This window comes from Moschus berezovskii, chromosome 6 (assembly GCF_049115385.1).
Source record: "Moschus berezovskii isolate FMDL1 chromosome 6, NW_MosBer_1.0, whole genome shotgun sequence".
Classification (NCBI taxonomy): domain Eukaryota; kingdom Metazoa; phylum Chordata; class Mammalia; order Artiodactyla; family Moschidae; genus Moschus; species Moschus berezovskii.
The window spans coordinates 107,610,387-107,636,749 of NC_142465.1; the positions used below are offsets into that span (position 1 = coordinate 107,610,387).

Below are 26,363 nucleotides of genomic sequence, written 5' to 3' on the forward strand. Positions count from 1 at the left end.
TTCACTGGCTGCGCATCCTTTTTTTGTGGTGGGACCTGTCCTGTGCATTGTTAGATATTTAGCAACATCCCTGGCCTCTCTCTACCCATTGGCTGCTGGTAGCACCCCTCCCCGCTAGGTTGTGACAAAGAAGTAGTCTCTGCTGCTGCTGCTGCTGCTAAGTCACTTCAGTCGTGTCTGACTCTGTGTGACCCCATAGATGGCAGCCCACCAGGCTCCCCTGTCCCTGGGATTCTCCAGGCAAGAACACTGGAGTGGGTTGCCATTTCCTTCTCCAATGTGTGCAAGTGAAAGTGAAGTCGCTCAGTCATGTCTGACTCGTAGTGACCCCATGGACTGCAGCCTACCAGGCTCCTCCGTCCATGGGATTTTCTAGGCAAGAGTACTAGAAGTTGCCAAATATCTCCCAGAGGGTAAAATTGCCCCCAGATTGAGAAGTGCAGCTCTGGAGTCTAGGCGCTGCCTAATTCTATGCAGCGGAGCGTCCTGCCAGGTGCAGGGGGGAGGCTGGGAGGGAGAGATGAGGCACTGAGGGGCTGGACACACAGCAGACCCCTGGGCTCAGCGTCTCCCTCTGGATCAATAGCCCTCTGCTGCTGCCTGCTTCCGGGCTAGCGAGAAAGATGAAATAAAGACAAGCTTAGGAAAAACCTCTAAAACTATATAAAAATATTTATTCATTAGAAAACAAGAAAACCGACACACACATATACCTATATTCCAAGGAAAGCAGCTCAACTCGGTTCAGTTGGGCTAGTTTAAGAGCAAAGCCTTACGTTATAATGACCACTTACGCATTAAAAAACCAAGGAGACAGGTAAACAAGTATTTTACAAAGGGAGTGAATTCAGGGTCACTCTTTATAAGACACCTGCACAGCAGGGTTGGGATGGCCAAGGCTGCCCCTAGGACCTGTGCCTGTGAGCAGATGCCCGGCGGATGGGGGTGGTTTTCTTGGGTGTCTCATCTTCTGTCATCTCTGCTGACAGCTCTGTACAAAGAATTGGGGGAATAAGAAAAAGCTGAGTCACAAAGATGGTAAAAAATAGGTCTCAGAGAACAATGGGACAGTCCTAGACCACACTGCACAGGAAGAGGACCCGGGGGTGGGGCCTACACAGCAGGACCCCATTGAAAGTCAGCCTGGCCCCTCCACCCCCCCTCCGGCACCCCCACTGGCCCCCGCCCCACTCCTAGGGTGGGTCTGGGAGGGAACACTGCACCTTCATCGCTGGATTCATCACTCGAGAAGACAATCCTGAATTTCTTTCTTGAAGCTTGCTGCTGGGTGTTTGGATGCTGGCGGGTAATGCGGCAGGGCTTCGGTGTGACAAAGTCGTCTGAGGCCGTAGAAGCCACATGCCGGTGCCGAGTGGCTACCAGAGGCAGAGGTATGAGTCCAGAAGGAAAAAGGAACCTCCGTCTGAGAGGAGGGGCCCGCCCAGACTCTCCCAAAGGGCAGCCCCACGTACCAGTTGGCTGTTTTCTGGCTGACGGGGCTCTTTGGCTACTGCCTTGGCCAACCTCAAGTTCCTCTACTGCGTCCAAACCTCTGGTGTGACAGGCCCGAAGCTTCTGCTCAAATTCATCTATTACAGCCTGGAGGGAAAAACAGATTAAAAGCAGGCCTGGAAATTGTTATTTCCATGACTAAAAGAAACAAGTCCACGAATAAAGATGGAGGAATCTTAAATGTGGATCAATAAAGCAAATAACCCAAATGAGAAGGAAACACACTCTGGTTCCAACAACATGACATCCTGCGCAAGGCAAAGCTGCCGTGACAGTAAAAGGATCAGTGGCAGCAGGGCTGGCGGGGTGAGCAGGGGAGCAGAGGACGCTCAGGGCGGGGCGCTGACTATGAAGCACACACAGTGGTGGGCACAGTCATGCTCCTTTCATCAGCACACACGTCACAGGAGGGAACCCTCCTGGAAATCATGCTCTCTGGGCAACAGGGATGTGTCAAGGCAGGTTCACAGATGTCCCGCACAGCCTGTGGCGGGGGACGTGGGTAACTGGGGGTACATGAGGAGTACTGTAATTTTGCTTTGAACTTGAAACGGCCCTTAAGAAAGTCTCCTGAAGAAAAGAAACAAGAATAGAATTGGAGACAGAAAGATCTGGTCTCAGGTCACCTGATTACTTGGTTGCAATCAACTGGGGATTAAGTCAGAAACCCTGAGCCTCAGAACACCCTTGTGAGCTGTGGCCTGAAAGCAGCAGGCACTGTGCACCTTGCCCTCGGGCTTGGCCCCACGCCGCAACTTGCTCACGATGGACAAAAAGGTGCTGAAGATGGACTCATCTGACAGTTTATCGCCAAAGCAGTCGAAATTGTCAAGCATCTTGCGGAGACCGCGCTCTGTGAGGGGCAGCTGAGACACACAGTAGGCCAGGTCCCGGTACTGCCGCTCAGTCCTGTGGGGAGGGAAGGTGTGGTGAGGCTCAGCGGGACCCCTGAGGGAAGGGTCTCCCCCAGCCGCACGGAGGCCCTGAAAACCCTCCAGGAAGGCAGCATACTGGGCCGTGCGGAAGCGCTGACACAGCTTCTCCACCAGGCTCTCGGTCTGCTTGTCCTTCGTGATGTAGGAGAGCAACTGCCTGCGGAGGGGAAACAGATGGACCACCTTGGGGGCGGCCCCGAGCCCACTGCTGACACCCGCCCAGGCCCTTCCCAGCACCCGCCTTCTGTTGCCCTCCTGCTTCAGTGGCAGACTCTGCTCTGGCCTGTCCCTCCTGCCCGCTCCCTCACCTCAGGGAAGGGTGTACCCCACCCTCCTGAGAAATTTACAGTGTGACTAGAAACTCAGAACAAAAGCAGCTGCCATCCAATGAGTCCTATTCACGTGCTATCGCTGTATTAGGACTTTTATCTTACTGAATCTTCTCAAGGACTAACGAACATGTATCTGGGGGCCTTTTACACAGGAGGAACACTACAGAGGCGGATTGGTGCTGAAGTCCACACGGCTTAGAACATCAGACTGGACAGCATGAACAGGTCTGTGTGATTCCTAAGCCTGCTCTACAACGGAACAAATGCCCCAAGGCCAGGGACTCTACTTCATGATGGTGTGGAAAGGCTCTTCCTCCACGCCTCCCTCGGGGGCTGACAGGCGGCTGACGATATCTGGAAGGAGGTTATAGATGGCATTCGCCTGTGAGAGAGAGAGAGAGAGTCACGGAGACCGGCACGGCTGCCTGGCCCCTTGGCAGCAAGCCCTAAGCCACCCCACCTCTCACCTTGTTGGAGAGCTCGTTGAAGAAGTTCTTGGCCAGGGCAGCGATCTGAGGGGCAGGGTCGATGAGCAGCACGGCCATCTCACTCACCTGCCCCTTCACCTTCACCATGTCCTTCAGGATCAGGTGGGTCATCACCAGCGCAGCTGTTTTCCGCACGTGCTGAGCGGGGTCCCGGAGGCTAGGGATGAAATCTCATGGCATTAGGACCAGGACTGTGGGTGTACCTGATGGTGGCAGGGAGGCCGTCAGTAGGAAGCCATGGCCTCTTCTGACAGTACTGGTAGAGGCTGTCTAGAGCTGCGTTTGGGGAAAGAGGCCAAGCCTGGTGCCAAGGCTTTAGATGAGAGGCATCAATCCCTCTGGGTCACACCCAGCCAGGGCGTGCCCAGGTGTGGGAGGGAGCCCTAAAGACCAGCGGGTCACAATTCTGGGGATTCCCACACTGACTTCCCCACGGCCTCCAGGGCTGGCAGGGACCAAGATGGCGCTCGGAGGGGTCTCTCACCGAGCATACAGATGGGGTGTCCAGGGGTCCACCAGGTTGGGGAAGCGGATGGCCAGATCCCCAGCAGCAATCATGAGGTTAGAGCGAATGACGGGGAGCGAGGCCTTTTCCAACATGGTGAACAGAAGACGAAGCTGGGAGTCACAGAAGGTGGCGCTAGAGGCAGAGAGGGGGTCGTCAGGGGAGCCGCAGGCCCCACCCTCCTCGGGAAGGCAGTCTCCAGCCTGGGACCCACCTGATCATGCAGAACTTGCCCAGGGCGAGCGAAGCAGCTGTGGAGAGCTCCGGGTTGCTATAGAGACCAGGGTTGTTGCAGACTTTAAGCAGAAGTGGAACAAAGGCAGCCAGCGTCTGTTTGCCTGGTGAAGGAACAAGTCAAGGTGTGGGACGGGCTACCCGCCTGGGGAAGGTTCACCCAGGAGCCCTTCTCACCTTCCAGCAGCTCCAGCTCACAGATGCCACGGATGAGTTCCGCCTCAGTGTCATCAGCTGTGGCCCCGCCCAGCCCCATCTCCTCCTCCAAGGTGGACTCAGAGTTTGAATTCTGATGGGAAAGCAGCCAGGGATCATGGGTGAGCAGACAGTTTTGATTCCAGCCTACCCTTCATTTCACATGAATGGATTTGGGGAAGGGCAAATTCTGCAAAGCTGTTCACAGGCTTGTCACGTGTATCTGAAGAGGAAGGACTCGTGAATTAAATAGGAAAAGTACTAGGTTCCCTCCATTTGTGTCTAAAGTGGCCAGAGAATCCCACATCCCACATTCCGATTCATCCTCTTAGCAGCAGACAAAATAAACCGATGGAACCTGCCAGACAACAGCTCAAGGTCACAGAGAAGGTCAGACTTTACCCCACTGCTGTAGGGCTGTATCTCATTTGTCTGCCAGACATCACTGCCTCTAGTGGAGAGAACACAAGGTCCCATCAGGGGCCAGGCCCAGTCTCCAAGGCTGCCAGCAAGGCAGTGGGAGCGTGCAGGTTCTAGCAAACACTGCTTCAGGCACAGCCTGGATTTTATGCTGAGGCCCCTACCTCAATGCTCTGGATTTACCTAAAACACTTCGTGGGTGATGCATCTATATTCTCATTAATCATTTCCAGGGTATCAGGAGCAAGGAGGCAGAGCCTCCATGAGCTCAATGGACAGGAGAGAAGCAGAGCTCCCCAGAAGGAAACGTAAAGGACCTGAGGGCCAGAAGCAAGTCTGGGCAACACTTAGGGCAGGAACCCAAAATGCAGGTGTGCCGCTTACCTTCTCCTTGGGCTCCTTCCTCCTGTGCTCCTGCTCCTCCCGCAGGACTCGGCGCCGACAGAGCTCTCCACTCACGGCCTGCTCCAGGTGCACCAGCTGCTGCAGGGCCACGTCCCCGGCCAGGGACAGCAGGTTCATCAACAGGAAGGTGGGGAGCATGGGGGTCTCCTCTGCAGGACGGGGGCAGGAAAGAAGGGAGAGAAAGGCCATCAAGTCTCACAGGCCCCCGCACTGTTTTCACTGATGGTCCCCTGGCTCACGTGCTCTATACCCAGGGAAGGAGCAGGAGGACTTCCCTGGTGGAGAACGGTAAACAATCCACCTGCCAATGCAGCAGACGCGGGTTTCCATCCCTGGTCCAGGAAGATCCCATGTGCCTTGGAGCAGTTGGGCCCAGGTACCACAGCTACTGAGCCTGTGCTCTAGAGCCTGGCAGCCACAGCCACTGAAGCCCTTGTGCCCTAGAGCCCACGCTCCGCACTTAGAGACGCCACTACCAGGAAAAGCCCACGCACCACAACGACAGAGCCATCCCCACACACGGCAACTAGAGAAAAGCCCGCGCAGTCAAGACTGGGCACAGCCAAAAAGAAATAAAATTATTTAAAAAAAGAAAAAAAGCAGCAAGACACCAGGGTGGAGGGCATGGTAGCCGTGACTGTGCGGCCTGAGTGACAGAAAGGGACAGGGAGGGCTGAGGGGGTCAGGGTGGCTGCAGGAGGTGCTGGTGTGAGGGGCTGTGGCCATGGGCCCACCACTCCTCCCGCCCACTTACGTGGGGCTTCCTGGTATTCACTCTTCTCTTCCAACTTTTCCAGGGCCTGCTTTGCACAGTCCTGCAGTATCTGGGTGCAGATCACCTCAGGGCCCTCAGCCAGCTGGTAGATGAGGGTCACGGCTGCCTCCTTGAACGGGACCCAGAGCGGGTCTGGGTGGACGCTGCCTGCGCAGGAAGAGGGGGAAGCTGCCACCACAGACAGAGGAGCCCTTTCTGCCCCAGGCCCTGCGCGGCAGCTCACCTTTCGTGACCATCTCCCGCAGTCGCTCAAACAGGCGGTGCTCCTGGGGCAGCCGGAAGGGAGCGTGACGTTCACCCATAGAAGGCTGCTGAGGGCAGGGAAGACAACGCGGGTGAGTGTTGAGGGCGGACAGGAGGACACCCACTCTCCCTAGTTTGGACTAACGTTACCACCCCACGTACCTTCCTCCTGTCCGAGATGTTGGTGATGGCGTGGCACACCTGCTGGGCCAACCTGTAGTCTGGTGGGAGCTTCTCATCCAGCCCTATATTCACCAGAGTGTCCAAGTTGCTTCCCACAATCTCTGGCTTTCCTCTAGGAGAAGAAGCCGTAGGGTTAAAGCCACTCAGACACCTCTGTGTGGGGACCGCCACCAACGAGCGTAGAAGCCAGCACCCTACTCAGGGCTTTGTGAGCTCTGGAGTGCTACGTGTGGGGCCGGGCCTCGGCACCCCCCACGCGCCGCTGACCCCACTCTGCTGGGCGGGTTGGAACTGCACTGTCACTGGTTCTCCATTTAGGTGGTGATGCACACACAGAGCTCAGTCGGGCCTGAGTGCTCTCACTGGAGCAGCAGGAACAGCCCTCAGGGAACCTTCCTCTTCTCGCTCACCCCTCGGCCTGTGTGATCTGAGCCTCACCGTGCCATCATCCCAAGAAGCATGACGGAGGAGCAGCGCTCCAGAGGGGAGCAGGGCGCCTTCTTGGCTGCCCGCTCCCACAGCACCTGGGTCACTGCTGGACTCAACTCATCCTTCTGTACGAACTCCCAGATCTAGAGAGAAAAGAAAAAGGGCTCAGGCCCCAAAGTAACAATTCCCCTGACACCTGGTCTGCCTCCTCTGATGAGAACACTGAGAGCCCAAAGTGGAGAGAAAGGAGGCGGCTGAAGATGTAAAGCTGGGGTCTGGGAGGTGCCTCCACTTCTGCTACTTTCTACTCTCCTGCTTACAAAATGTTTCTTTAGATGACATGCTGAAACTGACCCTGCTGAGTTCATGCACATCTACAGTCTGGACAACACTTTGTGGAGATTTCTAGTAGGTTTCTTGCTGTGACCACCAACTCAGCATGTCCCAAATGGACACCATCATCTTTGCCTTTTCATTTTGCCAATGACAACACCAACAGTCTCATATGCCTCAAACCTGTCACCTAATTTTTTATGCATCAGTCGCTCATCCCACCTTCAAACCTGTCACCTAATTTTTTATGCATCAGTAGCTCATCCCACCTTCTCTCCCTTTTACAATTTGTCTTACATGAAGTGCCACTCTATAGATGTTCCTTCTACCCCCGAAGTCCAGATCCCTGTCACTGCACACCCGCAGCAGCCTCCAGGGACATTCCCGGCTTCGGCTCCCACCAGCCTGTGTGCTGCGCTCTCCCAGATGTCTGCTTCATCAGGCCACAGCCCTGTTCACCGAGTACTGATAGAAACAGCTCTCTCTGGCCTGCTATATGGGCTCCTGGCCAGTTGCTGCCAGGCACCTTTCCACAGTGAGGAGAAAATGTGGCTGGTGGTGCTGCTCCTCCCAGTGGAGGCTCGTGGTCAGCACCATCTCTGCCTTGAGCCCCACCACCCAAACCCTTCAAAGCAGCTCTGCTGCACTGAAATGCTGGGGCCCCGGCCGCTAAGTTCAAGTCCTAGATCCCACGGATATTCCCAATTCAGCTCCAACCCGTTTCCAGCTTCACTATCTTTTCCAGGTAACAATCTTGAGCCAGAACACAACGGTCCTCCTTCTACAACATAGGCAGTGCTCTTGCTCAGCTTCCCTCCTTTCTTGAATTCTCTAAATCTGACGTATCAAGAACCAAATCAAGTCCTGCCACCTTCAGGAAGCTCTGCCCTCAACTCTTCGACCTGACACTGCTCTCTTTACTCATCAACATAACACACCAGGCAGGAGTATGTTTTCTGGAACTCTGAAGCCTGAGATTGAATCTTAAACTGTGTCACTAACTGGCTGAAGTTAGCTAAGTTCTTTAAGCTCTCTGTACCTCAAGTTTCTTACTGGAAAATGTAGATAATAATACTGCCTCCTAGAGCCATTGTGGGGATGAAACATGTTAATATGAGCAATGTGATTAAATTAGTGCCTGGCATAATGTACTATATTACTGTCGCTACAATAACTGTTACCTATTCAGTTCAGTTCAGTCACTCAGTCGTGTCCGACTCTCCACGACCCCATGAATCACAGCACGCCAGGCCTCCCTGTCCATCACCAACTCCCGGAGTTCACTCAAACTCATGTCCACAGAGTCGGTGATGCCATCCAGCCATCTCATTCTCTGTCGTCCCCGTCTCCTCCCATCCCCAATCCCTCCTAGCATCAGACTCTTTTCCAGTGAGTCAACTCGTCGCATGAGGTGGCCACGTAACTATCTGCTGCATTGCTCTAAAATGTTTTATGTTTTTTGGCTGCCAACTAGAGTTGAAAGCAGATAATCTTCTATTTCTCTGAGGGGCTGAGTAAGTCGCTGGGCACACCATAGCCTCACTAACGCTTACTGAATAAGTGGGAGTGTGCACACTTACGATTTCCTCAAGACACTGAATGGTCCCAACTGAGGCGTCCACCAGCAGCAGAGAGAGATTGTGAATTAAAGTCTGGGCCTTGGCTCTGTGGGGACAGCCGAGGTCAGGGCTCATTAAAAGACGGAGAAGTTGAACCTGGCAAATAGACTATTAGGCAATCCCGCTAGCGTCAAACAATAAACAACTGTTTCAGATACACAAAGAGAACAAACTAGCAGTCGCCAGTGGGGAGGGGGCGGGGGAGCAGCAATAACAGGACAAACTATTGTGTATAACATAAGCTACAAGGATGCACCGAGCTACGTGGGGACTATTTTATAACTAAAAACAATGTAACCAAATAACTGCGTAGGCTGGGTTTCACTGGGAGTTCCCTCCCCCAGTCCATCACAGACCTACTACCTCTGGGTCTAGAAGTCCCCTAGGAGGAGCCCACTCCCCCGCCTCCTCAGGAGACTAGACACATCCTGCGAGAGGCTGACTTCAGGGAAGTTAGCAAAGGCCAATGCAGCCCGTGTACCTGGCAGAGTCCCCCTTGGGTTTGAGATAAAGTTGGCGGTAGGCATTAAGCACAGCATCCCGGACGCCAGGCTCCTTCGACCAGATGAGAGGCAGCATGCGGCGCACCCCAAACAGGGCCTGGGGTACCCCAAACTGGAACACCATCACAAAGAATTCAATCACCTCCTGCACCACTGAGAAGACAGACATAAATGTCACCTATCAGCGTGGCGAAACGTCCCAGCACTTAAAGACAGAACCTCTCTCAATGCAGCAACCTATGAGGGGACACCCTCCCCACTTCTCCTGAGGACCCCACCTCCCTCCAATGTCCCATGAAATACTATATGCACACTCCACAGGCCTACACCAGGCAAATCGAAGTAGAGAATCTGGGCCCTTCAAAGGAGCAGATGGACATCAAATACGGACGAGATGGGGCCTTCCAACTGCAAGCCCTGGCCTCTGCGGTGGGGACGCCAGCACACCTGTAGTTGTGTGTTCATACATCATCTTGCTGATGATGCCAATGGCCTTGGTGATTTGCAGGGAGAAGCTGTGGGCATCCTGCAGGTACTGCACCAGCAACTCCTGCTTCACCAGCTCATCGTTGCATCCCTCAGGCTCTGACCCACTGGGCTTGTCCTTACAGCCAGTCTCTCCTGGGCCCAAGTTTCCTGCAGCCGCCTGGGGATTCTCCTCCTGGTGGGGAGCTGCTGGGCCTAGAGTTAGAGAATTACAGGATAGTTTTTGTTCAAGGGTATATGGGGAAACCCAACAGTTTTAAACATCCACGAATATGTGTTTCTACCATAGGAAAGTTTTGTTTTGCCATGCTATGCTTGTAGGATCTTAGTTCCCTAGCTAGGGATCAAACCCATGCCCCCTGCAATGGAAATGTGGAGTCCTGACCACTGGATTGCCAGGGAACTCCCAATAGGAAAGTATAAATTTAGAATTCAGCCTAAAATATCTTGGTTCATTTCTCAGAAAAGATTTCTTGAGTCGTCTATGGCTTCTAATACCCTTCCACTCCCTGTGACTATGGATCGCAGGTCTGTGGGTTGCTTTCATTCTCAAGCAGACACACTGCAGAACCCCCTGTGGCCTCTTTCAGTGCTAGGCTGTGAGTCAGGTCAGTGTCTGACATAAAGTCAATGGGCCATGAATACTAGCTGAGTGTCTTGTTTGCTGACTGAAGAAGGAAAAGGAATTTACCTTTGAAGATGGTTCCTAAGAGACTGAGGAACCTGGTCTCCTCTGACTCCTCTGGGTCCACATGACAGAAGGGTTCAGACTCCTGGAAGTGGCCTATTGCTTCTTGAGTGAGGATGATGGCCTGCCTGACAGAACACAGCCTGTCACCAATCCTGCCCCCTTGAGAGTGTCACTGCAGCCTGTGTCAGATAGCCTAGCTCATGAGTCCACCGAGAACCCAGACCTTCCAGTGGAGAACCCTTGTCACTTGTGTAAAAAGGGGTCGGGGGGAAATGAAGGTAAGTTTGACTGTATGACTAAACATTATCTCTAGAAGGAGGCGCTTAACCACTACTGTTGCTGCCCCATGGGAAGGGAACTAGTGGCTAAAAAGCAGGCTTGGAAGAGATTTTTCATTTAAAAACAATGTATCATTAAAGAATGTATACATGTGTTGAACAGTCACTCTGCTATACAGCAGAAATTAGCACAACATTGCCAATCCACTATTTCAATTAAAAACATATATATATAGTTTCCCAAAGGTGAACTCTAAACCTAATGGGTCATGAGAGAATACTGCATTCTTTCCCATACTTGTAACTAGCTTTGGCTAGCAACCGACGGATGCGTCCTTCCACCTCCTTGGGGGTCTCTGTCTCGGCAACGCCCTTGGACATCCCCTCTCTTTCCTGGGGAAGCGTCAGCAGCTGCTGCAGGGTAGCTTTCAACTCAGGCAGCATGGCCTCCCACTCCTCCGAGGGGTCTAGCTCTGCGGCTGAATAAGAAGGTTTCACTTAGACTCTTGCCTGGAGCTCCCCGCTGTGGGGAGAAGGGTGTTGGGGTTGAAAGCTCCCCCACAGCCCCTACTCACAAGGTGCCATGGCTCGCCTCTGGGCTCTCATCTCTTGTAATTTCTTGGTCTCCTTCTGCAGTGGTCCAGCAAGGTCAGTGTCACTAAGCTACCAAGGAACAATGAATACCAGGTTCATTGACTCATGGAATTTCACCCGTTTCCATTTAATCCCTCTTCTGGGTGGGCCAAGGGCTACGTACCTTGCAGGAAAAGGGATTATTGGCAAGAAAGCTGGCTAGCAGCTGGATGGCGCTTTTACAGACCAGCACCGACTTGTCTGCCAGACGCCCCACAGCTAAGGCCACCACTGCCTGGAAACGTGTCAGGGGCAGAGACTGTGGGGGGCAGAAGAAGAGGATCAGATCCCAGTCCACACTGGCCATAATGTCAAGATGACGGTGAAGTGCACTCTACATGTGCGAGCCACTCATCTGAGGAAACTTTTTCTACAGGATGTGAACAGTTTGGGAATACTGTGTGTATTAAGACAGTGTCGTTCTTGAATGGAGCCAGAATCCTTGTCCCTGATAGAGGAGGACCTTTACTACTGGCAGTGAAATCCTGAATTCTAGACTCTTTGACACAGCTACTTTCCTTTTTCCTTCGGCCTGCATAGAGGGATTCTGTGGACCTCTATCACGTCAACGGCCACTCACCTTCTGCTGGACGATTCGGGTGAAGAGCTGCAAAACACGGCTGCGCACAAAGGAGTTGACGTCGTGGCAGTGGGCCTGCAAGGTGTCCAGGAACTGGTCCCGGGTGTCCCGGGACTCTGCCTCCAGCTGATCCCCACTCAGGACCTGCAGCACCATCTCTGCCATGGCTGCCAGCACGGCGTTGCGCATCATGTAATTCTGAGGGAAAGCGAGGCTGGTGGGGGCTCTGTACCCCCACACTGACTGTCCTTGCCCTAAACTCTTATGCTGCTCAGCATAAGGACCTCAGTTCCCTGACCAGGCATAGAACCCGCACCCCCCTGCATTGGAAGCTCGGCATTCACTCTGAGGTCACTGGAAAAGGCTAAATGCCAGAAGGGCCTTGTCTGCTCAGAAGAGAATGTAGGGACAAAACAAACAAGAGCCCAGAGCAGTACCCTACCCCTAGCACTGTGCAAGAATGTAGCCACGCTGGCAGCTGAATGTGAAATCATATCCACCCACCAATACACGTTTGAGAAGCATTAATTACCACCTTGCTTCGGAGGCTTCAAAGCCTTTGATCCTTACTAATAACACTGCCTTCCCTCACAATCCCTTTCCCACAATTCACTGACAGAGAAACAGCAATCAGCCCTAGGGCTGACCATGTGCACTGCAGAATCTAATGGGAGAATAGTTTATAGAGTTTTTGCCACGCCAAGAATCAGAGAATGGGGTCTTGCAATATAAAGTTATGGTATCAGTACATTAGGTGAATAAGCAGATTATCGTGATTGTTAACATGCACTGAGAGCTTGTATCAGTTTGGGAAGGAGCCAGGTTAACACTGAGGACAAGAGAAGTGAGAGAGGTGATGTGGGAGGATCTGAGAGCTGGGTGGCAGGAAGGGGCTTCATCCTGCAGAATGGATGGACCCAGAACCACAGCCGAGTCTCTCATTGACTTAAGCTGTGGAACTGTCATCTCTCTACCAGGCTGGGATGAAACCAGTGTGATACTGACATGGCCCTTTAATTCAATAAACTTCATCTGCTTCTCTACAGGAAGGAACTGCCACAGTGATAAGCTGAGACAATTTGACTTCATGTGAAAGTTATTACCTTCATGTTAAGAAACAGCCTTTCAACAATGGACTCACAAACCAGTGACCAAAGGACCACTTACCTCTCCATCCAGATGGTCTAGCAGAATGCACATGCTGGACATCAGGATGGCTGGGATGCGCTCTGCTAGTTCTGTCAGGAAGGTTGCAAAACCCTTTGCCCCCATAGGGTCCCGACTCAGCTCCTGGGGACACTTCTGTCCAATCTCTCTACACAGGGGAATAAACACAGCCAGAGCAGCGTAATCACTTAGGTCCTGGCAATAATTAAGTTGGCATCTAACATCTGAAGGGGGCTTCCCTGGTGGGTCAGACAGTAAAGAATTGAGAGGGTAACAGGTAGGAAGGTCAGAGGTCCCAAGCAGCAGGAGGAAATAAACTGCAAGTGGTAGACATTTTTTCCCCTTCTCTACAACAAAATTAAAAGAGGCTTCTAATAACACCTGGTTCTGCCTTGAGCTAACCAATTTTTCTTGTGGAAATATTTTTCTTAAGCTATGTTAACAAAACGATGCATTTGTTTTGGAATCTGCCTTTCTTCAAAATAGTTCTGCCTAAGACTAACCTTTTTTTCTTTTCTCAAACCTTGGGCTGATAATGGCTCAACAAACCAGTATTTATGTAAATTGTTTTATGGCCAGGGATGACACACTCTGTACCATCCTATCTCAAAAATGCATATTGTGGGAGAGGGGCCTGGTGAAACTCCCTTAGCCTTGAGGTGTCTCTCTTATCTGATTAGCAGTTTGCTAGGGGATGACAGAGAATGAGATGGCTGGATGGTATCACCGACTCGATGGACTTGAGTTTGAGTGAACTCCGGGAGTTGGTGATGGACAGGGAGGCCTGGCGTGCTGTGATTCATGGCGTCACAGAGTCGGACACGACTGAGCGACTGAACTGAACAGACATAAAATGCCTTGCTAAAAACTAGCAACGGGGCATTCTTTCTGCCCACTTCTGATGTCTCTGTCAGAAGCTTTCTCTAGCTCTATTACACTTTAATAAAGCTTTGCTACACAAAAAGCTCCAAGTAGTCAAGCCCTGTCTCTGAGCCCGGATCGAAATCCTCTCCTCCGGAGGTCACAAATTCTGGTGTAACACACAACCTGCAGCAGCAACCCTTCAGAATCTGCCTGCCAATGCAGGAGTTCAATTCCTGGTTTGGGAAGAACCCCTGGAGGAGGAAATGGCAACCCACTCCAATGTTCTTGCCAGGAAAATCCTATGGACAGAGGAGCCTGACTGGCTACAGTCCATAGGGTCGCAAGGAGTTGGACATGACTTAGCAACTAAACAACAACATCTGAAGGAATGTAATGTTACAGTTTGTCCCCCATATCCCTCTTCTCCCTGAGGAAAGTGAGAATCAGAGACGTAGAGAAGGCAGGGTCACCTTACGATCTCTCCCACAATGCTCTTCACTCCGTAATCAGTTGCCCAAAGACTCACAGCCGCCACCAGGATGGATGCCAGGTGCTCAAAGTGCTGTAGCATCTGGATGATCTTCACAGTGGCACCTGTGGAGTCCTGCACATGAGCCACGATCCTGGGCCTCGGGAAGGGGTGGGGAAAAGGAAGGGCCGACTCACTCAGCATGTGGTTATAACGTGTCAAAGCTACACCCAGCAGATGCGTTATGGCTTCTCGGGTAGGGCGGTTCTTCTGGTGACTAATGGTGGGGTTCTCCAGGAGGCGGTAGCAGCAGCCAGTAACCAAGCTGAGAAAAGATTGAGATGGTGACGTCAGTGGTCTGGACTCAGTTACACTGCCCTCGCCTCCTTCGTTCTGTCCCTGCGGCTGCAGTCAGGGTCTTCCAGTCTCCTCTATCGCCTTCTACTTCTAGCTGCTTTGCTGACCGCCATGCAGGTACTCCCACCTTCCCACCAGTTATGTCTGCACAGAAGTGGAATATACGATAAAAGTCAGACAAAATCACTGAAGACTTCTCAATGTTGAATGGCCAACTGAGTCCTCATCTTGGCTGAACTTTTGGCTGCATCTGACATAGCTGGTCACTCCCTTTCCCTTGAAACATGCCTCATCTGGCAGCAGGAGCCTAGGCCCCTCTCTGTTTCTGAGCTGGTTCCTCCTCAACTCACTCTCCTGACGCTGGAGTGCGCCGAGGTACAGTCCTCAGGTTTCTGCGCTCTTCTAGCTATGCTTACGGATTTCCTGATCTCATTCAGTCTCATGGCTACAAACACCATTTACATAAATGCATCACATCCCCAAATGTGCACTCAAGCTCAGATCTCTCTCCCTTACTACTTTACTTTTACATTTCACAAAACGTACATTACTTGGATGTCTTAATAGGCACCTCCAACTTTTCACACCCAAAGCAAAACTTCTACTTTCCCCCCAAACACACTCCCACAGGCTTTGTTAGGTCAGTTACCGGGAGCTCCATTTTTTCAAATGCTCAACCCAGAACCCTAGGTGAGTCATCCTCGACCACACCCTCCCTCCAACCTCTAATGCATCTGCCAGCTCATCCTATAGCTTCTCCTTGAGGAACAAATACAGACTGCACCCACGGCTCCCCACCTCCACTCCCTCTTGGGTCTAAGCTACAGCCATCTCCTGCCCAAGTCACCGCCACAGCCTCCTAGCTGGTCTCCCGCTTTCCTCCTTTCCAGCCAGAGTCTGTTTTGACACAACAGCCAGAGTGACCTTGTTAGGGCAGGCAGTCCACCTCACTGACCTGCTCGGAACCCCGAGAGGCCCCACCTCACGCCAATGGCAAAGTCACCATGATGGCCTATGGGGACCTGCAGTTGGCTCCCCCTGCCCCGACCTCACAGCTCAACCCTCACCTTGTCTCAGCTGTCGCTCTGGCCTCAGTGCTGTTACCTGGACCTGCTCAACACATTCCCTCCTTGGTACCTATTTCCTGCCCATGCTCTCCCTCCAATTCTCCTTGTGGCTCTCATTACCTCCTCGAAGGCTTTGCTCAAATGTCACTACCTCAAAAAGTCTTGCTAGAGCCACTGATACAAATTACAGCCCTTTCCCATCCCACCCCTTCGGTTTTTCTCCACAGTAATAAACCTGAAAGCATACTACATATTTTGCTTATTTAAAAAATTGTCTTCTGCTCTAAAACCAAACTCTTAAGAGGGCAGAAATGCTGGTTTTCAATGCCTTTAATGATACCAACTACGTACCTAGGAGATTCTCTGTAAATACTGCTACGTGAGTGAATAGAGCAGTTTCTAACCTTCGTTGTCTACTTCTGAACAACGCAGCGTAACTGGCACACATCTAAATATTACAGACAGAACTGCGGCATGAAATGAAGCGCTTCAAAAGCATCTCTAACACCGGAGCCCTCACTCCTCATGGCCAGCATCCCCTGGCGCAGTCACCACCCACCTGACAAACTCCTCTTCGATTATTGAGTGGTTCCACAAGTGACGGATGTCCAACTGGAGCAGCTGTGTTAAAAGCTGAAGAATTGGTTGCCTCTCTTCCTCCCAGTCAAAGCCATGGGTTGCCTTGGCCCGGGATTTCCTACCCTAAAAAAGGATATATTTAGGAAAAAATGAAGAAAAGAGTATCACAATCTGTTAGTCTGAGTGCCCAAGCTATCCAGTGTCAAGACAAGGTAGAAGGTAAGACAGAAGGATTACAAGTTCCAAAATATAAAAGAGCTGCTTCTCAGCAAAAGATACACTGTGATACTTCTGAGTACTTTCTCCTAAACTTTAAACAAGGACCAAGGGCAGAGAGAGGATTCTCAGAATCACCGACTTCTATCTTTCCCACCAACTTTCCCATCTCCCTAGACCCCTTATTAAGTGAGCCAGGAACACCAAATTACCTTTCCGCCAAGTTCCAGGTCCATGAGACCCGTCTGGCTGTTCATGGTCTCAAAGGACTCCAAGAGGCGTATCAGAGCATAGCAGTTCATCTTGAGGGCGTTGAGGTGGGCGCTTCTGTCTGACACACTCAAAGCTGCATCATCCAAGATGGCAGGGAGTTCCTGGGAGTGGTGGGACACCACTGGAGAGGGCAGGATCTGCGGTCCGTTTCACTGGCTTTCCTCACACCACCCACCTTCAAAGCCCCAGTACTCGCAGCCATCAGATTACCAAAGATCTGTGTTTCATCTCTCAGTGGCCACAGCACAGGCTAAGTCCTCTGGACCCCTGACCCTGACGTCCCGAGCATGCCCTATCCCTACTCTCTCGCTCGTTACCCCACGTTCTCTCTGGTAACGGAAAGAGAAGCCTCCATTGAAGAGAGGCAGCCCACAAGTAGGAAAAATATTGTCGGTCTGCCCTTACAGTGAACACACATTGCTCTGTATCGCCCACCAAGATTACAGACCTAGTAGGTCAGAGGTCCCGGGCTTAGCCAAACCAACTGATTCACCACAGCCTTGATATCATCACATGGCTGATAAAATGCAGGAAACAGCAAACAAACAGCAACATACACCTTCCATCCCCTACCCCATTCCCATAAACACCTTTCATCAGGAATTCCAGTGTGTCTTCCTTGAGGCCAGGGTCTATACTTCGAAAGTGACTATGAGGGAAAGAAAGTGCTGGGGGTGAGCCAGGAACCTGCAGAGCCCATTCTAACAGATCAGATCAAACCCGAGAGTCTAATGCTTATAAAAACATGTGAAATCACTCAACTGAATAAATACGGTGGCGAGCTGGGGTAAAGGCTCATGAGCAGAAATATCAGCACCCAGACCAAGTATCAGTGAACTATAGTATTGAATTTCCGGACTAACATGCAAAGTTAGGGCAAATAGCCACCAGTTCTTTTTAAAGTACCAGAGGTGCTACTTTACTTACTGCAGAATGCTGTAGATGGTATCAAAATGCTCCAGCACAGCCAGGGACCCCTGAACTCGAAAGGCAGTCTGAAATGCTGTAAAGGTGAAAGAAACCGATCAGTACAGAGTGGAGAGGCATTTTTGGTTAATTCTGTTCAAGACAGAAAAAAAATGGAGCTAACTGATTTTCTTGGTAGAATCACTAAAGGACACAGTTCATTTCAATGTAACCTATTATAATAACACCTGACATTTTGTCCTGTTTTATCAAAACAATTGAGTTTTATTACTCCATCTCTAAGCGAGATGAAGCAAATAGTACTGTGTCTATTTTACAGCAAAAGAAATTAAATATCAGAGTAGTTTTGTGACTTGTCCAACTTGATAATGAATACAAACTCAGAATCTTTTCGATTCTGAAATGATAAAAGTAGTAAAAACAGTATAGAGTTCCTGTATTCTTCACCCAGACAATGGTAATATCTTATATTACTATAAGGATCTATTCTAAACCAAAAAATGAACATTAACTGAACGCTAATGACTAACTTACAGAGCTTGAGTTTTGCCAGTTGTTCTAATTCTATCCTTTTCCCAGGCCAGGAGTCAACCAAGGACACCACAGTGCATTTAGCCACCACACCTCCTTACTTTCCTCTGATTTTTGTCTTTGACACTTGAAGTGTTGTTTGCCAGTTATTCTATAGAATGTTCCTCACTCTGGGTTTGTCTGCTAGTTTCTCATGATTAGGTTGAGGTCATATGCTTTTGGCTAGATCACTGAGAAAGGGAGGCTGCGTCCTTCAACCATTATACCCAGAAGGACATGATGCCTTATTACTGGCAATGTTAACTGATCAGTCTGTAGGGTCTGCCAGGTGTCTCCACTGCAAAGTTACTATTTTTCCCTTTGCAACTAATAAGTCGGAGAAGGCAATGGCAAGCCACTCCAGTACTCTTGCCTAGAAAATCCCATGGATGGAGCAGCCTGGTAGGCTGCAGTCCGTGGGGTTGCTAAGGGTCGGACACGACTGAGCGACTTCACTTTCACTTTTCACTTTCACACATTAGAGAAGGAAATGGCAACCTACTCCAGTGTTCTTGCTTGGAGAATCCCAGGGACGGGGGAGCCTGGTGGGCTTCCATCTATGGGGTCACACAGAGTCGGACACGACTGAAGTGACTTAGCAGTAGCAGCAGCAACAACTAATAAGTATCTTGTAGGGAGATACTTTGCAACTATGTAAACATTCTGTTTCTCACTACACTCTGCCCCCTAATTTCAGCAACAATGGATGACTCTTACTGCCACAAAGATCACTTTTATTAAATTGTGACTATTTCTATCATTCCTTTTATATTTACTAATGGGAATGCCACTGTAAGTATGAGCTGTTTCTTTTCCTTCAATACATAATTTATGTATTCAATTATTTATGTCAGAATAGGCTCATGAATGTTTTGTTCATTCTGTGTTTTAATCCATTCCTATTTTCTATTGTTGTTCAGACTGTCCCGTACTTGACCACTAGGAGCTCCTTCCACCCAGACTGCGAAATGCAGGACATACATGTATGTAGGTATAAATGGACATACCCTCTAGTGTATATTAAAAACATAGGTTCATTTATGTATTTGCTTAATCCTAGTATACACATGCCTGGAGAATCGCAGGGACGGGGGACCCTGGTGGGCTTCTATCTATGGGGTCACACAGAGTCGGACACGACTGAAGTGATGCAGCAGCAGCAGCAGCAGTATACACATGTAACAGTTTCAGAACTGCTAACCCACACCCCTTTAAAAAATAAATTTACTAACTACCTGACGCTAATTGTGTAAAACTCTTCCATATACAGCTCACAGTCAAAATGCTGGGTTTCCTAGTTACTTAGTTTTCCAGTCCTTTAGTGTGTTATGTCAAACATGTGCAATACACTTAGGTTCATCTGCTACCATATACCTGCTTTGATTTACCATGGGACTACATCTGGAATCTGGAGAAGGAAATGGCAACCCACTCCAGTACTCTTGCCTGGAGAATCCCACGGACAGAGGAGCCTGGTAGGCTACAGTCCAGGGGGTCGCAAAGAGTCAGACATGACTGAGTGACTAAGCACAAGCACATCTGGAATAATCTTTATAAGCTGAAAACATTGTGAAGTCAAAAATCTAATACTACCTAACCTACTGAATACCACAGCTTAGCCTAGTCTACCTTAAACATGCTCAGAACACACAACAACCTACAGTTGGGGGCAAAAACCACCTACTACAAAGCCTATTTTATAATAAAGTGGTGAATATTTCTTATAATTTATTGAATGCTAAACTTCCTCAAAGTGAAAAGCAGAATGAATATCTGGGTAGAGGATGGCTTTAAGTGTACAGGCTGTTTACCCTTGTGATTATGTGGCTGTCCGGGAGCTGCAACTGCTGCTGCTGTTCAGTGTAACGAGAGTGTTGTTGTTGCTGTTGCTGTTCAGTCACTCAATCGTGTCCAACTCTTGCAACCCCGTGGACTGTAGCTCACAAGGTTCCTGTTCATGGGATTTCTCAGGCAAGAAAACTGGAATGGGTTGCCATTTCCTTCTCCAGGGGATCTTCCCCACCCAGGGATTGAACCTGAGTCTCCTACATTGGCAGAAGGCTTCTTCACTGCTGAGCCACTGGGGAAACCCGGTAGCCTTGCTACCCTTGTACGGAATTAATTTTTGAAACAAGCTGTAAATCTAGCTCTTTCTGTGGGTGGGGAGGGAAAGAATTCTGTCAAAATCTTTTCTGTGGTACCAAGCTGGTTTGCCTGGAAAGTAAAGCTTGAACCTGTACTCCATTATCACTGCTGGCTCGCTGACCTGATTCATCACATTACAGTGTTATGTTGTCCAACTATGACCTGGTCCTTTTCAATGTTTAACAAACTATTTTATTTCCCCAACTCCTGCTGACTCCTTACACTATACTCACAGCATATCCTCCCCTTTATACGTTTTCTGAGTCTTTGCCTCTTGCTTTAGATGACTGCTTTCTACTTTACCCAAAAGAATGAAACCCAAAGTAATCCTGCCTCTCAGTCAATAAATCATTCTGCCAACACCTTCCCACTTTGCTTCAGTCTCAAGTGAAAAGATTTTCTGTTCCAACGCTAAGCTGTTCTCACTGCCTTGCCAAAGTCTTATCTCCTTTCTCTCACCTCTGATTTCATCCTTTCCAGAGAACACTCTCTTTCTGACAACATGCTCAGGCCCCCACTTCTTTAAAACAAACAATACAAAAACGATCAATGCCTTTCATTTGACTTTGCTCTCATGTCCCATTAAAATCTGTCTACTCTTTCTCAATTCCCTGAAACCTAGTTTCTGAGATTGATGAATCTAACAGCTATTCTTTCAAAGATTACCTGTTACCTACTTTTTATTACATTCAATGATTCTCTCCATTCACTCCCCTCTTTACTTCTCCGAAGCATCACCCACTGATCTAGTCTAGTCACATTGCTTACATTTATATTTGGCTTGAACTAGACTAAGTTACTTAGCTTACCAAGTCTCAGTTTCTTCTTTTGTAAATTGGGAATAATAACAGATCGTACCTCATAGGGCTTTTCAGAATTTTTTGGTAAAAATTAAGTGAGATAATCCATGTGGAGCAGTCAGGATAATACTTGGCACACAATGTAACTCAGTACTTGTAAGCCATCTCCCATTCTTACAAACCTCCTTCTGTAATCTAGAAAATACAGTAAAGTAAAATGAGAAAGAAACAATCACTGTTAACACCTGGCTAACTTTTTTTCAGTGTATCTTCTATGCATACTATTTCGACTGTCAAAGTCATATCACATATTCATTTCTCTGTTCTGCTTTTTAAAACTTATAAATGTGGCTTGAAAAAACATACAACCATGCCAACTATTCTCATCTCAGGACTTCAAGTAGGCCCTTAGTAAGCCTTTTACAAGTTCCCAGGCCTATCTGCTTTCTTCTAGGCATTATTTCACACCTTTTCTCTGCCTATAATAAAACAGAATCAGACAGAAGACCATCTCCTCCCCTCCCCCCCATCACATACTCTCTGTTAGGATACTTCTCTAACAATCCTTCTTCTCTTTCCCTCCCGCATCATCAACTTTCCCCTCTTGGATTACTCCCATTCGGCAGGTACGCATGTGTGCTAAGGCACTTCAGACATGTTCAACTCTTTGCAATCCCATGAACTCTACCCTGCTGGGTTCCTCTGTCAATGCGATTTCCCAGGCAAGAAGACTGGAATGGGTTGCCATTTCCTCCTCCAGGGGATATTCCTTGGCCCAGGGATGGAAGCCAAGTCTCTTATACCTCCTGCATAGGCAGGTGGGTTCTTTACCACTAGCACCACCTAAGAAGCCCCACATTCAGCATAAACATATGTAATGTTGCTCATCTTAAAAAAAAAAAAAATATACTAAATCCTCCCTTGACTGTTTGCCCCTCTAGCTACACCCTATTTCTCTGCTACTCCTCAAAGCAAAATAATAAAAAAAAAACCACCAACAAACAAACAAACAGAAAGGCTTATTTATCTAAACCTACCATCTCTAATTACCTCTCTCATCCCACTTTCTCACTTTGACCCTACTATTCTGAAATAGTGTTCATCAAGGTTACCAGCAATGCCACGTTGCTAAGTCCAGGATTAAATGTGCAGCTGATCTTGACTTTTCTTTTTCAAATGTCTCTTAATTTAGCTTCCATTTAGCATCTTTGCTCACTTTCTGCCTCAATGACTGTCCCTTTATTTTTTTTATTGGTTCTTTCTCATCTTTCCAGCCTCCAAATGTTGGACTGTCTCAGGTCTTATGTCTGAAACTGCTTTTCTTCTTCAACTCAATCTCATGGCTTTAAACACCCTCTATATGTTGAATATTAAATCCCAAACATGTATCAATACTTGGCACCTCTCTCCTGAATTCCACAATCATATAACCAACAGTCTAAACCTTCTCCTTTCATACACTGCCCCATCTCAGGACATGACAACTCCATTCTTCTAGGTGCTTAAGTCAAACAGCCTTATAATCATCCTTGATTCTTCTTTTTCTAACCCTGTAAATCTAATCCAGTCCATCAACAATCCTGTTGACCCTACTTTCAAAATTTACTCAGAATCTAACCTTTTATGATCACCTCTGCTGCTATCACTCCAAGCAAGCTCCCTGGTATTATTTCATTAGCCTCTGAATTAGCCCCTGCTTCTTCCCTTGTCCCTTACAGTTTCTGCTCCACACAGTAGACACTCTTTGTGATGTTATGGACTGCAGTCCGCCAGGCTCCTCTGTCCATGGAATTCTCCAGGCAAGAATATTGGAGTGGGTAGCCATTCTTTACTTCAGGGCAATCTTCTTGACCCAGGGATTGAACTTGGGTCTCTTGCATTGCAGGCAGATTCTTTATGTCTGAGCCACCAAATGTCCATCTGGGGATCTTCTTAAGAAATGGATTTTCTGATTCAGCAGTTTAGGGATGGGTTTTTATCTTGCATTTCTAATAAGCTCGTAAATCATGATAAGCTCCTAACTAATAATACTAATGCTCCTGAAGACCACATTTTCAGGTTCAAGACTCTAGAATAATCTGTATTACTTCCCACCTGACCTCTTTTTTCTAAGTATAGTCCCCTCCAACCACACTGTCATTTCCCCACCTCAGGGTCTCAGGACTGGCTTTTCCTGTCTGCCCTTCCTTCGGAATCTGCATAGTTAATGTCCTAATTTGTAAGGTCTCTGCTTAAATGTCACCTATCAGCAAGTCTCTTCTGATCATCCAACATAAAATGCCAATCTATAAAGCACACTGTATTCTTTTTCTATCTTTAAAAAATTTTCTCCTTGGCATTTACAATTTATTACTTGTTGACAGCCGTGAGAGAAACAATTGTCATCTTGTCTGTTTACTACTGTATCCCCAGTTGACAAGAACACTTCCTGGCACACAGCACTATCACCAGTAAATACTTGAATAAATTAAATGATCTGATCATGAGTTATTTAAAGAACTTATATTTAGGGTTCTAGACGGGGACGACAGAGAATGAGATGGCTGGATGGCATCACCGACTCGATGGATATGAGTTTGAGTGAACTCCGGGAGTTGGTGATGGACAGGGAGGCCTGGCGTGCTGTGATTCATGGGGTGGCAAAGAGTTGGACACGACTGAGCGACTGAAATGAACTGAACTGAACTGAAATGCCAAAAACAATTCAATTGTTATAAAAGATAGAAAAATCCCTTTCTCTACCTCTGCTCATCAGAGCAAGGAGCTGTCATCTGGTAACAGTAACGGGAGGGCCAAGAAGAGACAAGCTGCAGTTATATCATCAAGCTGCTTGATAATGAATGGACCCTACTTGCTGTGGGCAATAACAGACTTAACCTCTACTCTCTGTAACTCTCCAAAGCAATGTAATTGATACAAGACACTTCCAAGCAGTACACTGACATTAAGCATGGGGTCTTGTTGATAACTGCAGGAATTGTCTGCGGTCATCTATAGGTTTCAGTGTGTAACTGAACTATACATATATTGTACAGTATTGCTACTGTGCACATATGCTTTTTTTCTGTCATTGCACATTCCTGGAAACATGATTTAGACTCTAAAAAACTATTACCTGAAACAGTTCAGGTCAAGTCTCAGACATTCTAGGAGACATCTCCTATTATTCTTAAAACCACCACGACTCTATTCTGGCATATGGTAAGAGGTAAACATCAAAAATTAAATTCTCTCCAAAGACTAATCATATACACCAGAACTGTTAATTGTGTAATTTACAGAAAGTGGTTAATGAATATATTCTTCATGTAACACAACATCACAGACAAAACAGAAAGTAATAGAAAAGACATGTTCCTCACCCCCATGGAGCTTAGTGGTGTAGTGGAACAGACAGACAATAGAATCAGATGCCGGTGGTTGTTCTGAAGTGCTAGTCACAGTGGCAGCTATAGAGTCTTACCTTTAAGGTGTGATGGAAGATGTCTGACGGACAGTACCTCTTGCACGACATACTGATTCACCCCTCCACTTTTCAACAACTCCTCTGGGGATAAGGGCAGATGGAATTCACATACTTGGGGAGACATCTTTCTCCCAATGGTTCACAAGGCTGGAAGCCAAACAGTAAATAAGTCAGGGTCTATATCTAAAGGCTGTCTTTTTAATGTTTCTTTTACTCTCTTCAAATATACATGCTTTTTAGTTTCGCATCAAGCTAATAACATTATCTTAAAGGATGTGATATTAACCCTGGACTAGAATTTAACTCTAATTGTGACTCTGACACTTCCTCAGGTCACTTAACCCCCCTGGGCTTCATCTGTAAAACAGGATTACTGATCTCTGATTATAAAGCTGCTCTCAGGATCAAATGAGTCAAAGGATATTAAAATATTTAAAGAACTGTAAAGTGATATATCAATACATTGTTAGCACTCTTATTTCTGTTTTTATGGGGAAACTTAAGTGTATAGAGAGGTCTCATTTGAGACCAGAACAGTGACCCAGTGTGAGCTGATGGGTTTCCTGTCTCCAGAATGACAGAACATTAATGTTTACTATTTGTTTACTCTGTGCCAGGTTCTATTAGTCTACGCGAACATCATACCTGATCTAAGTCTCCAAATGCCCATTTCATGGAGTCCATAGTAATTTGGCTCCATTTACTGATGAGGAAATTGAGACTAAGGAACGTTAAGCGATTTGCCCAAATTCCACTGCGGATCTATGACTGTTTCCACCACATTGTACCATAAAGACACATCTACTAGACCTCGAGTCTAATACCGCATCCCACTGCCGGATGCCAGATTTTCCCGGCCTCTCTTTCCCCGCTCCCCTAGAACACCACACCTTTCAAGAGCGCTTCACCCGCCGTTCCTCCAACTCGCGTTGTGGGGCTGGAATGAAAAAAAAAACAAAACAACCCACGGAGGGCACAATATGCACCAATCTGCGAGGCAGCACTCCCGTGGGGAGAGAAACCGGCCAATACCCGCCAAGCAGTGTAAAACACCCGCCACTGAGCCCCGCGCGGCGCGGGCAAAGCCACGAAAGTGGAGTTCAAATCTCAACGGCCGCAAGGGACCCAATCGCGACGCTCGCTGCAGAGACCGGCCAATCAGAGTGCGGGAGCCGGAAGGCCCGAGGGGGGCGGGACTTAGACTTCAGCTCCCTCCCCCACCCCCACCGCCCTCGCGGCCGCCTCCCTCCCTACGAAGTCCTCTTTTTCCGCGGTGCCTGCCGGAGGTGTCGAGTTCCTAGCTGAGCAGTGGCCGTGCCCCTGGGACAATGATCCACTCAGTCACCCCCAGGACAGGAGCCGACAGTTAGAAGTGTTAGGCTCTAGTCCAGCTTCCGCCATCTCCTCTGCTTTGTGACGTCCAGCAGTTCACTTCACTCCCACAGCATCAGATTTCCTCCCGGGTCGAAAACAGCTATAGCGCAAAACTGCTGTGGGGCACAGAGAACGGAAGCTCTGGGCTCCAGGTTCTGGACCTTCATGTCCCTCAGTCGAGGGACGCCCAAGGAAACAAAACTGGGTGAATTTTCTTGCTTGAAGTTCATTTTTGGGACTCCCTAAACAAGGAGACAACACCCTCCGCTCTTCTTGCGCATTAAAAACTTCCGGCGGGCAGAACGGAAGC

General features: G+C 48.7%; 1 protein-coding gene and 1 non-coding gene across 7 annotated transcripts; both read right to left on the bottom strand.

Annotated features, from left to right (window-relative positions):
• Positions 1-654: 654 nt before the first annotated feature.
• NCAPD2 (non-SMC condensin I complex subunit D2) lies at positions 655-26,302 on the bottom strand. 6 transcript variants are annotated; one of them, XM_055394206.2, is made up of 32 exons: positions 25,570-26,302; positions 24,677-24,826; positions 17,699-17,774; positions 17,362-17,420; positions 16,711-16,892; positions 16,263-16,405; positions 14,477-14,604; positions 14,281-14,404; positions 12,947-13,094; positions 11,780-11,977; positions 11,324-11,458; positions 11,142-11,229; positions 10,865-11,045; positions 10,289-10,413; positions 9,559-9,792; positions 9,090-9,264; positions 8,570-8,654; positions 6,666-6,799; positions 6,207-6,339; positions 6,025-6,109; positions 5,781-5,948; positions 5,006-5,175; positions 4,184-4,295; positions 3,987-4,110; positions 3,752-3,907; positions 3,247-3,424; positions 3,067-3,161; positions 2,524-2,604; positions 2,238-2,421; positions 1,473-1,599; positions 1,224-1,376; positions 655-991 (listed from the first exon to the last, which is right to left on the bottom strand). In XM_055394206.2, exons 2-32 carry the CDS (start codon positions 24,801-24,803, stop codon positions 906-908), a joined length of 4,194 nt encoding a protein of 1,397 aa, XP_055250181.2. In that variant the 5' UTR covers positions 24,804-24,826; positions 25,570-26,302; the 3' UTR covers positions 655-905. The 6 variants fall into 6 exon arrangements, with proteins under 6 accessions (XP_055250181.2, XP_055250180.2, XP_088693521.1 ...); XM_055394205.2 differs by having other exon boundaries at positions 6,025-6,112; XM_088837395.1 differs by lacking the exon at positions 25,570-26,302 and adding an exon at positions 21,272-21,408 and having other exon boundaries at positions 6,025-6,112; positions 24,677-24,816.
• Positions 16,968-17,289, bottom strand: LOC129537334 (small nucleolar RNA U85). Its single transcript, XR_008681998.2, has one exon. It is a non-coding gene; the product is annotated as a small nucleolar RNA U85 (small nucleolar RNA).
• Positions 26,303-26,363: the final 61 nt, after the last annotated feature.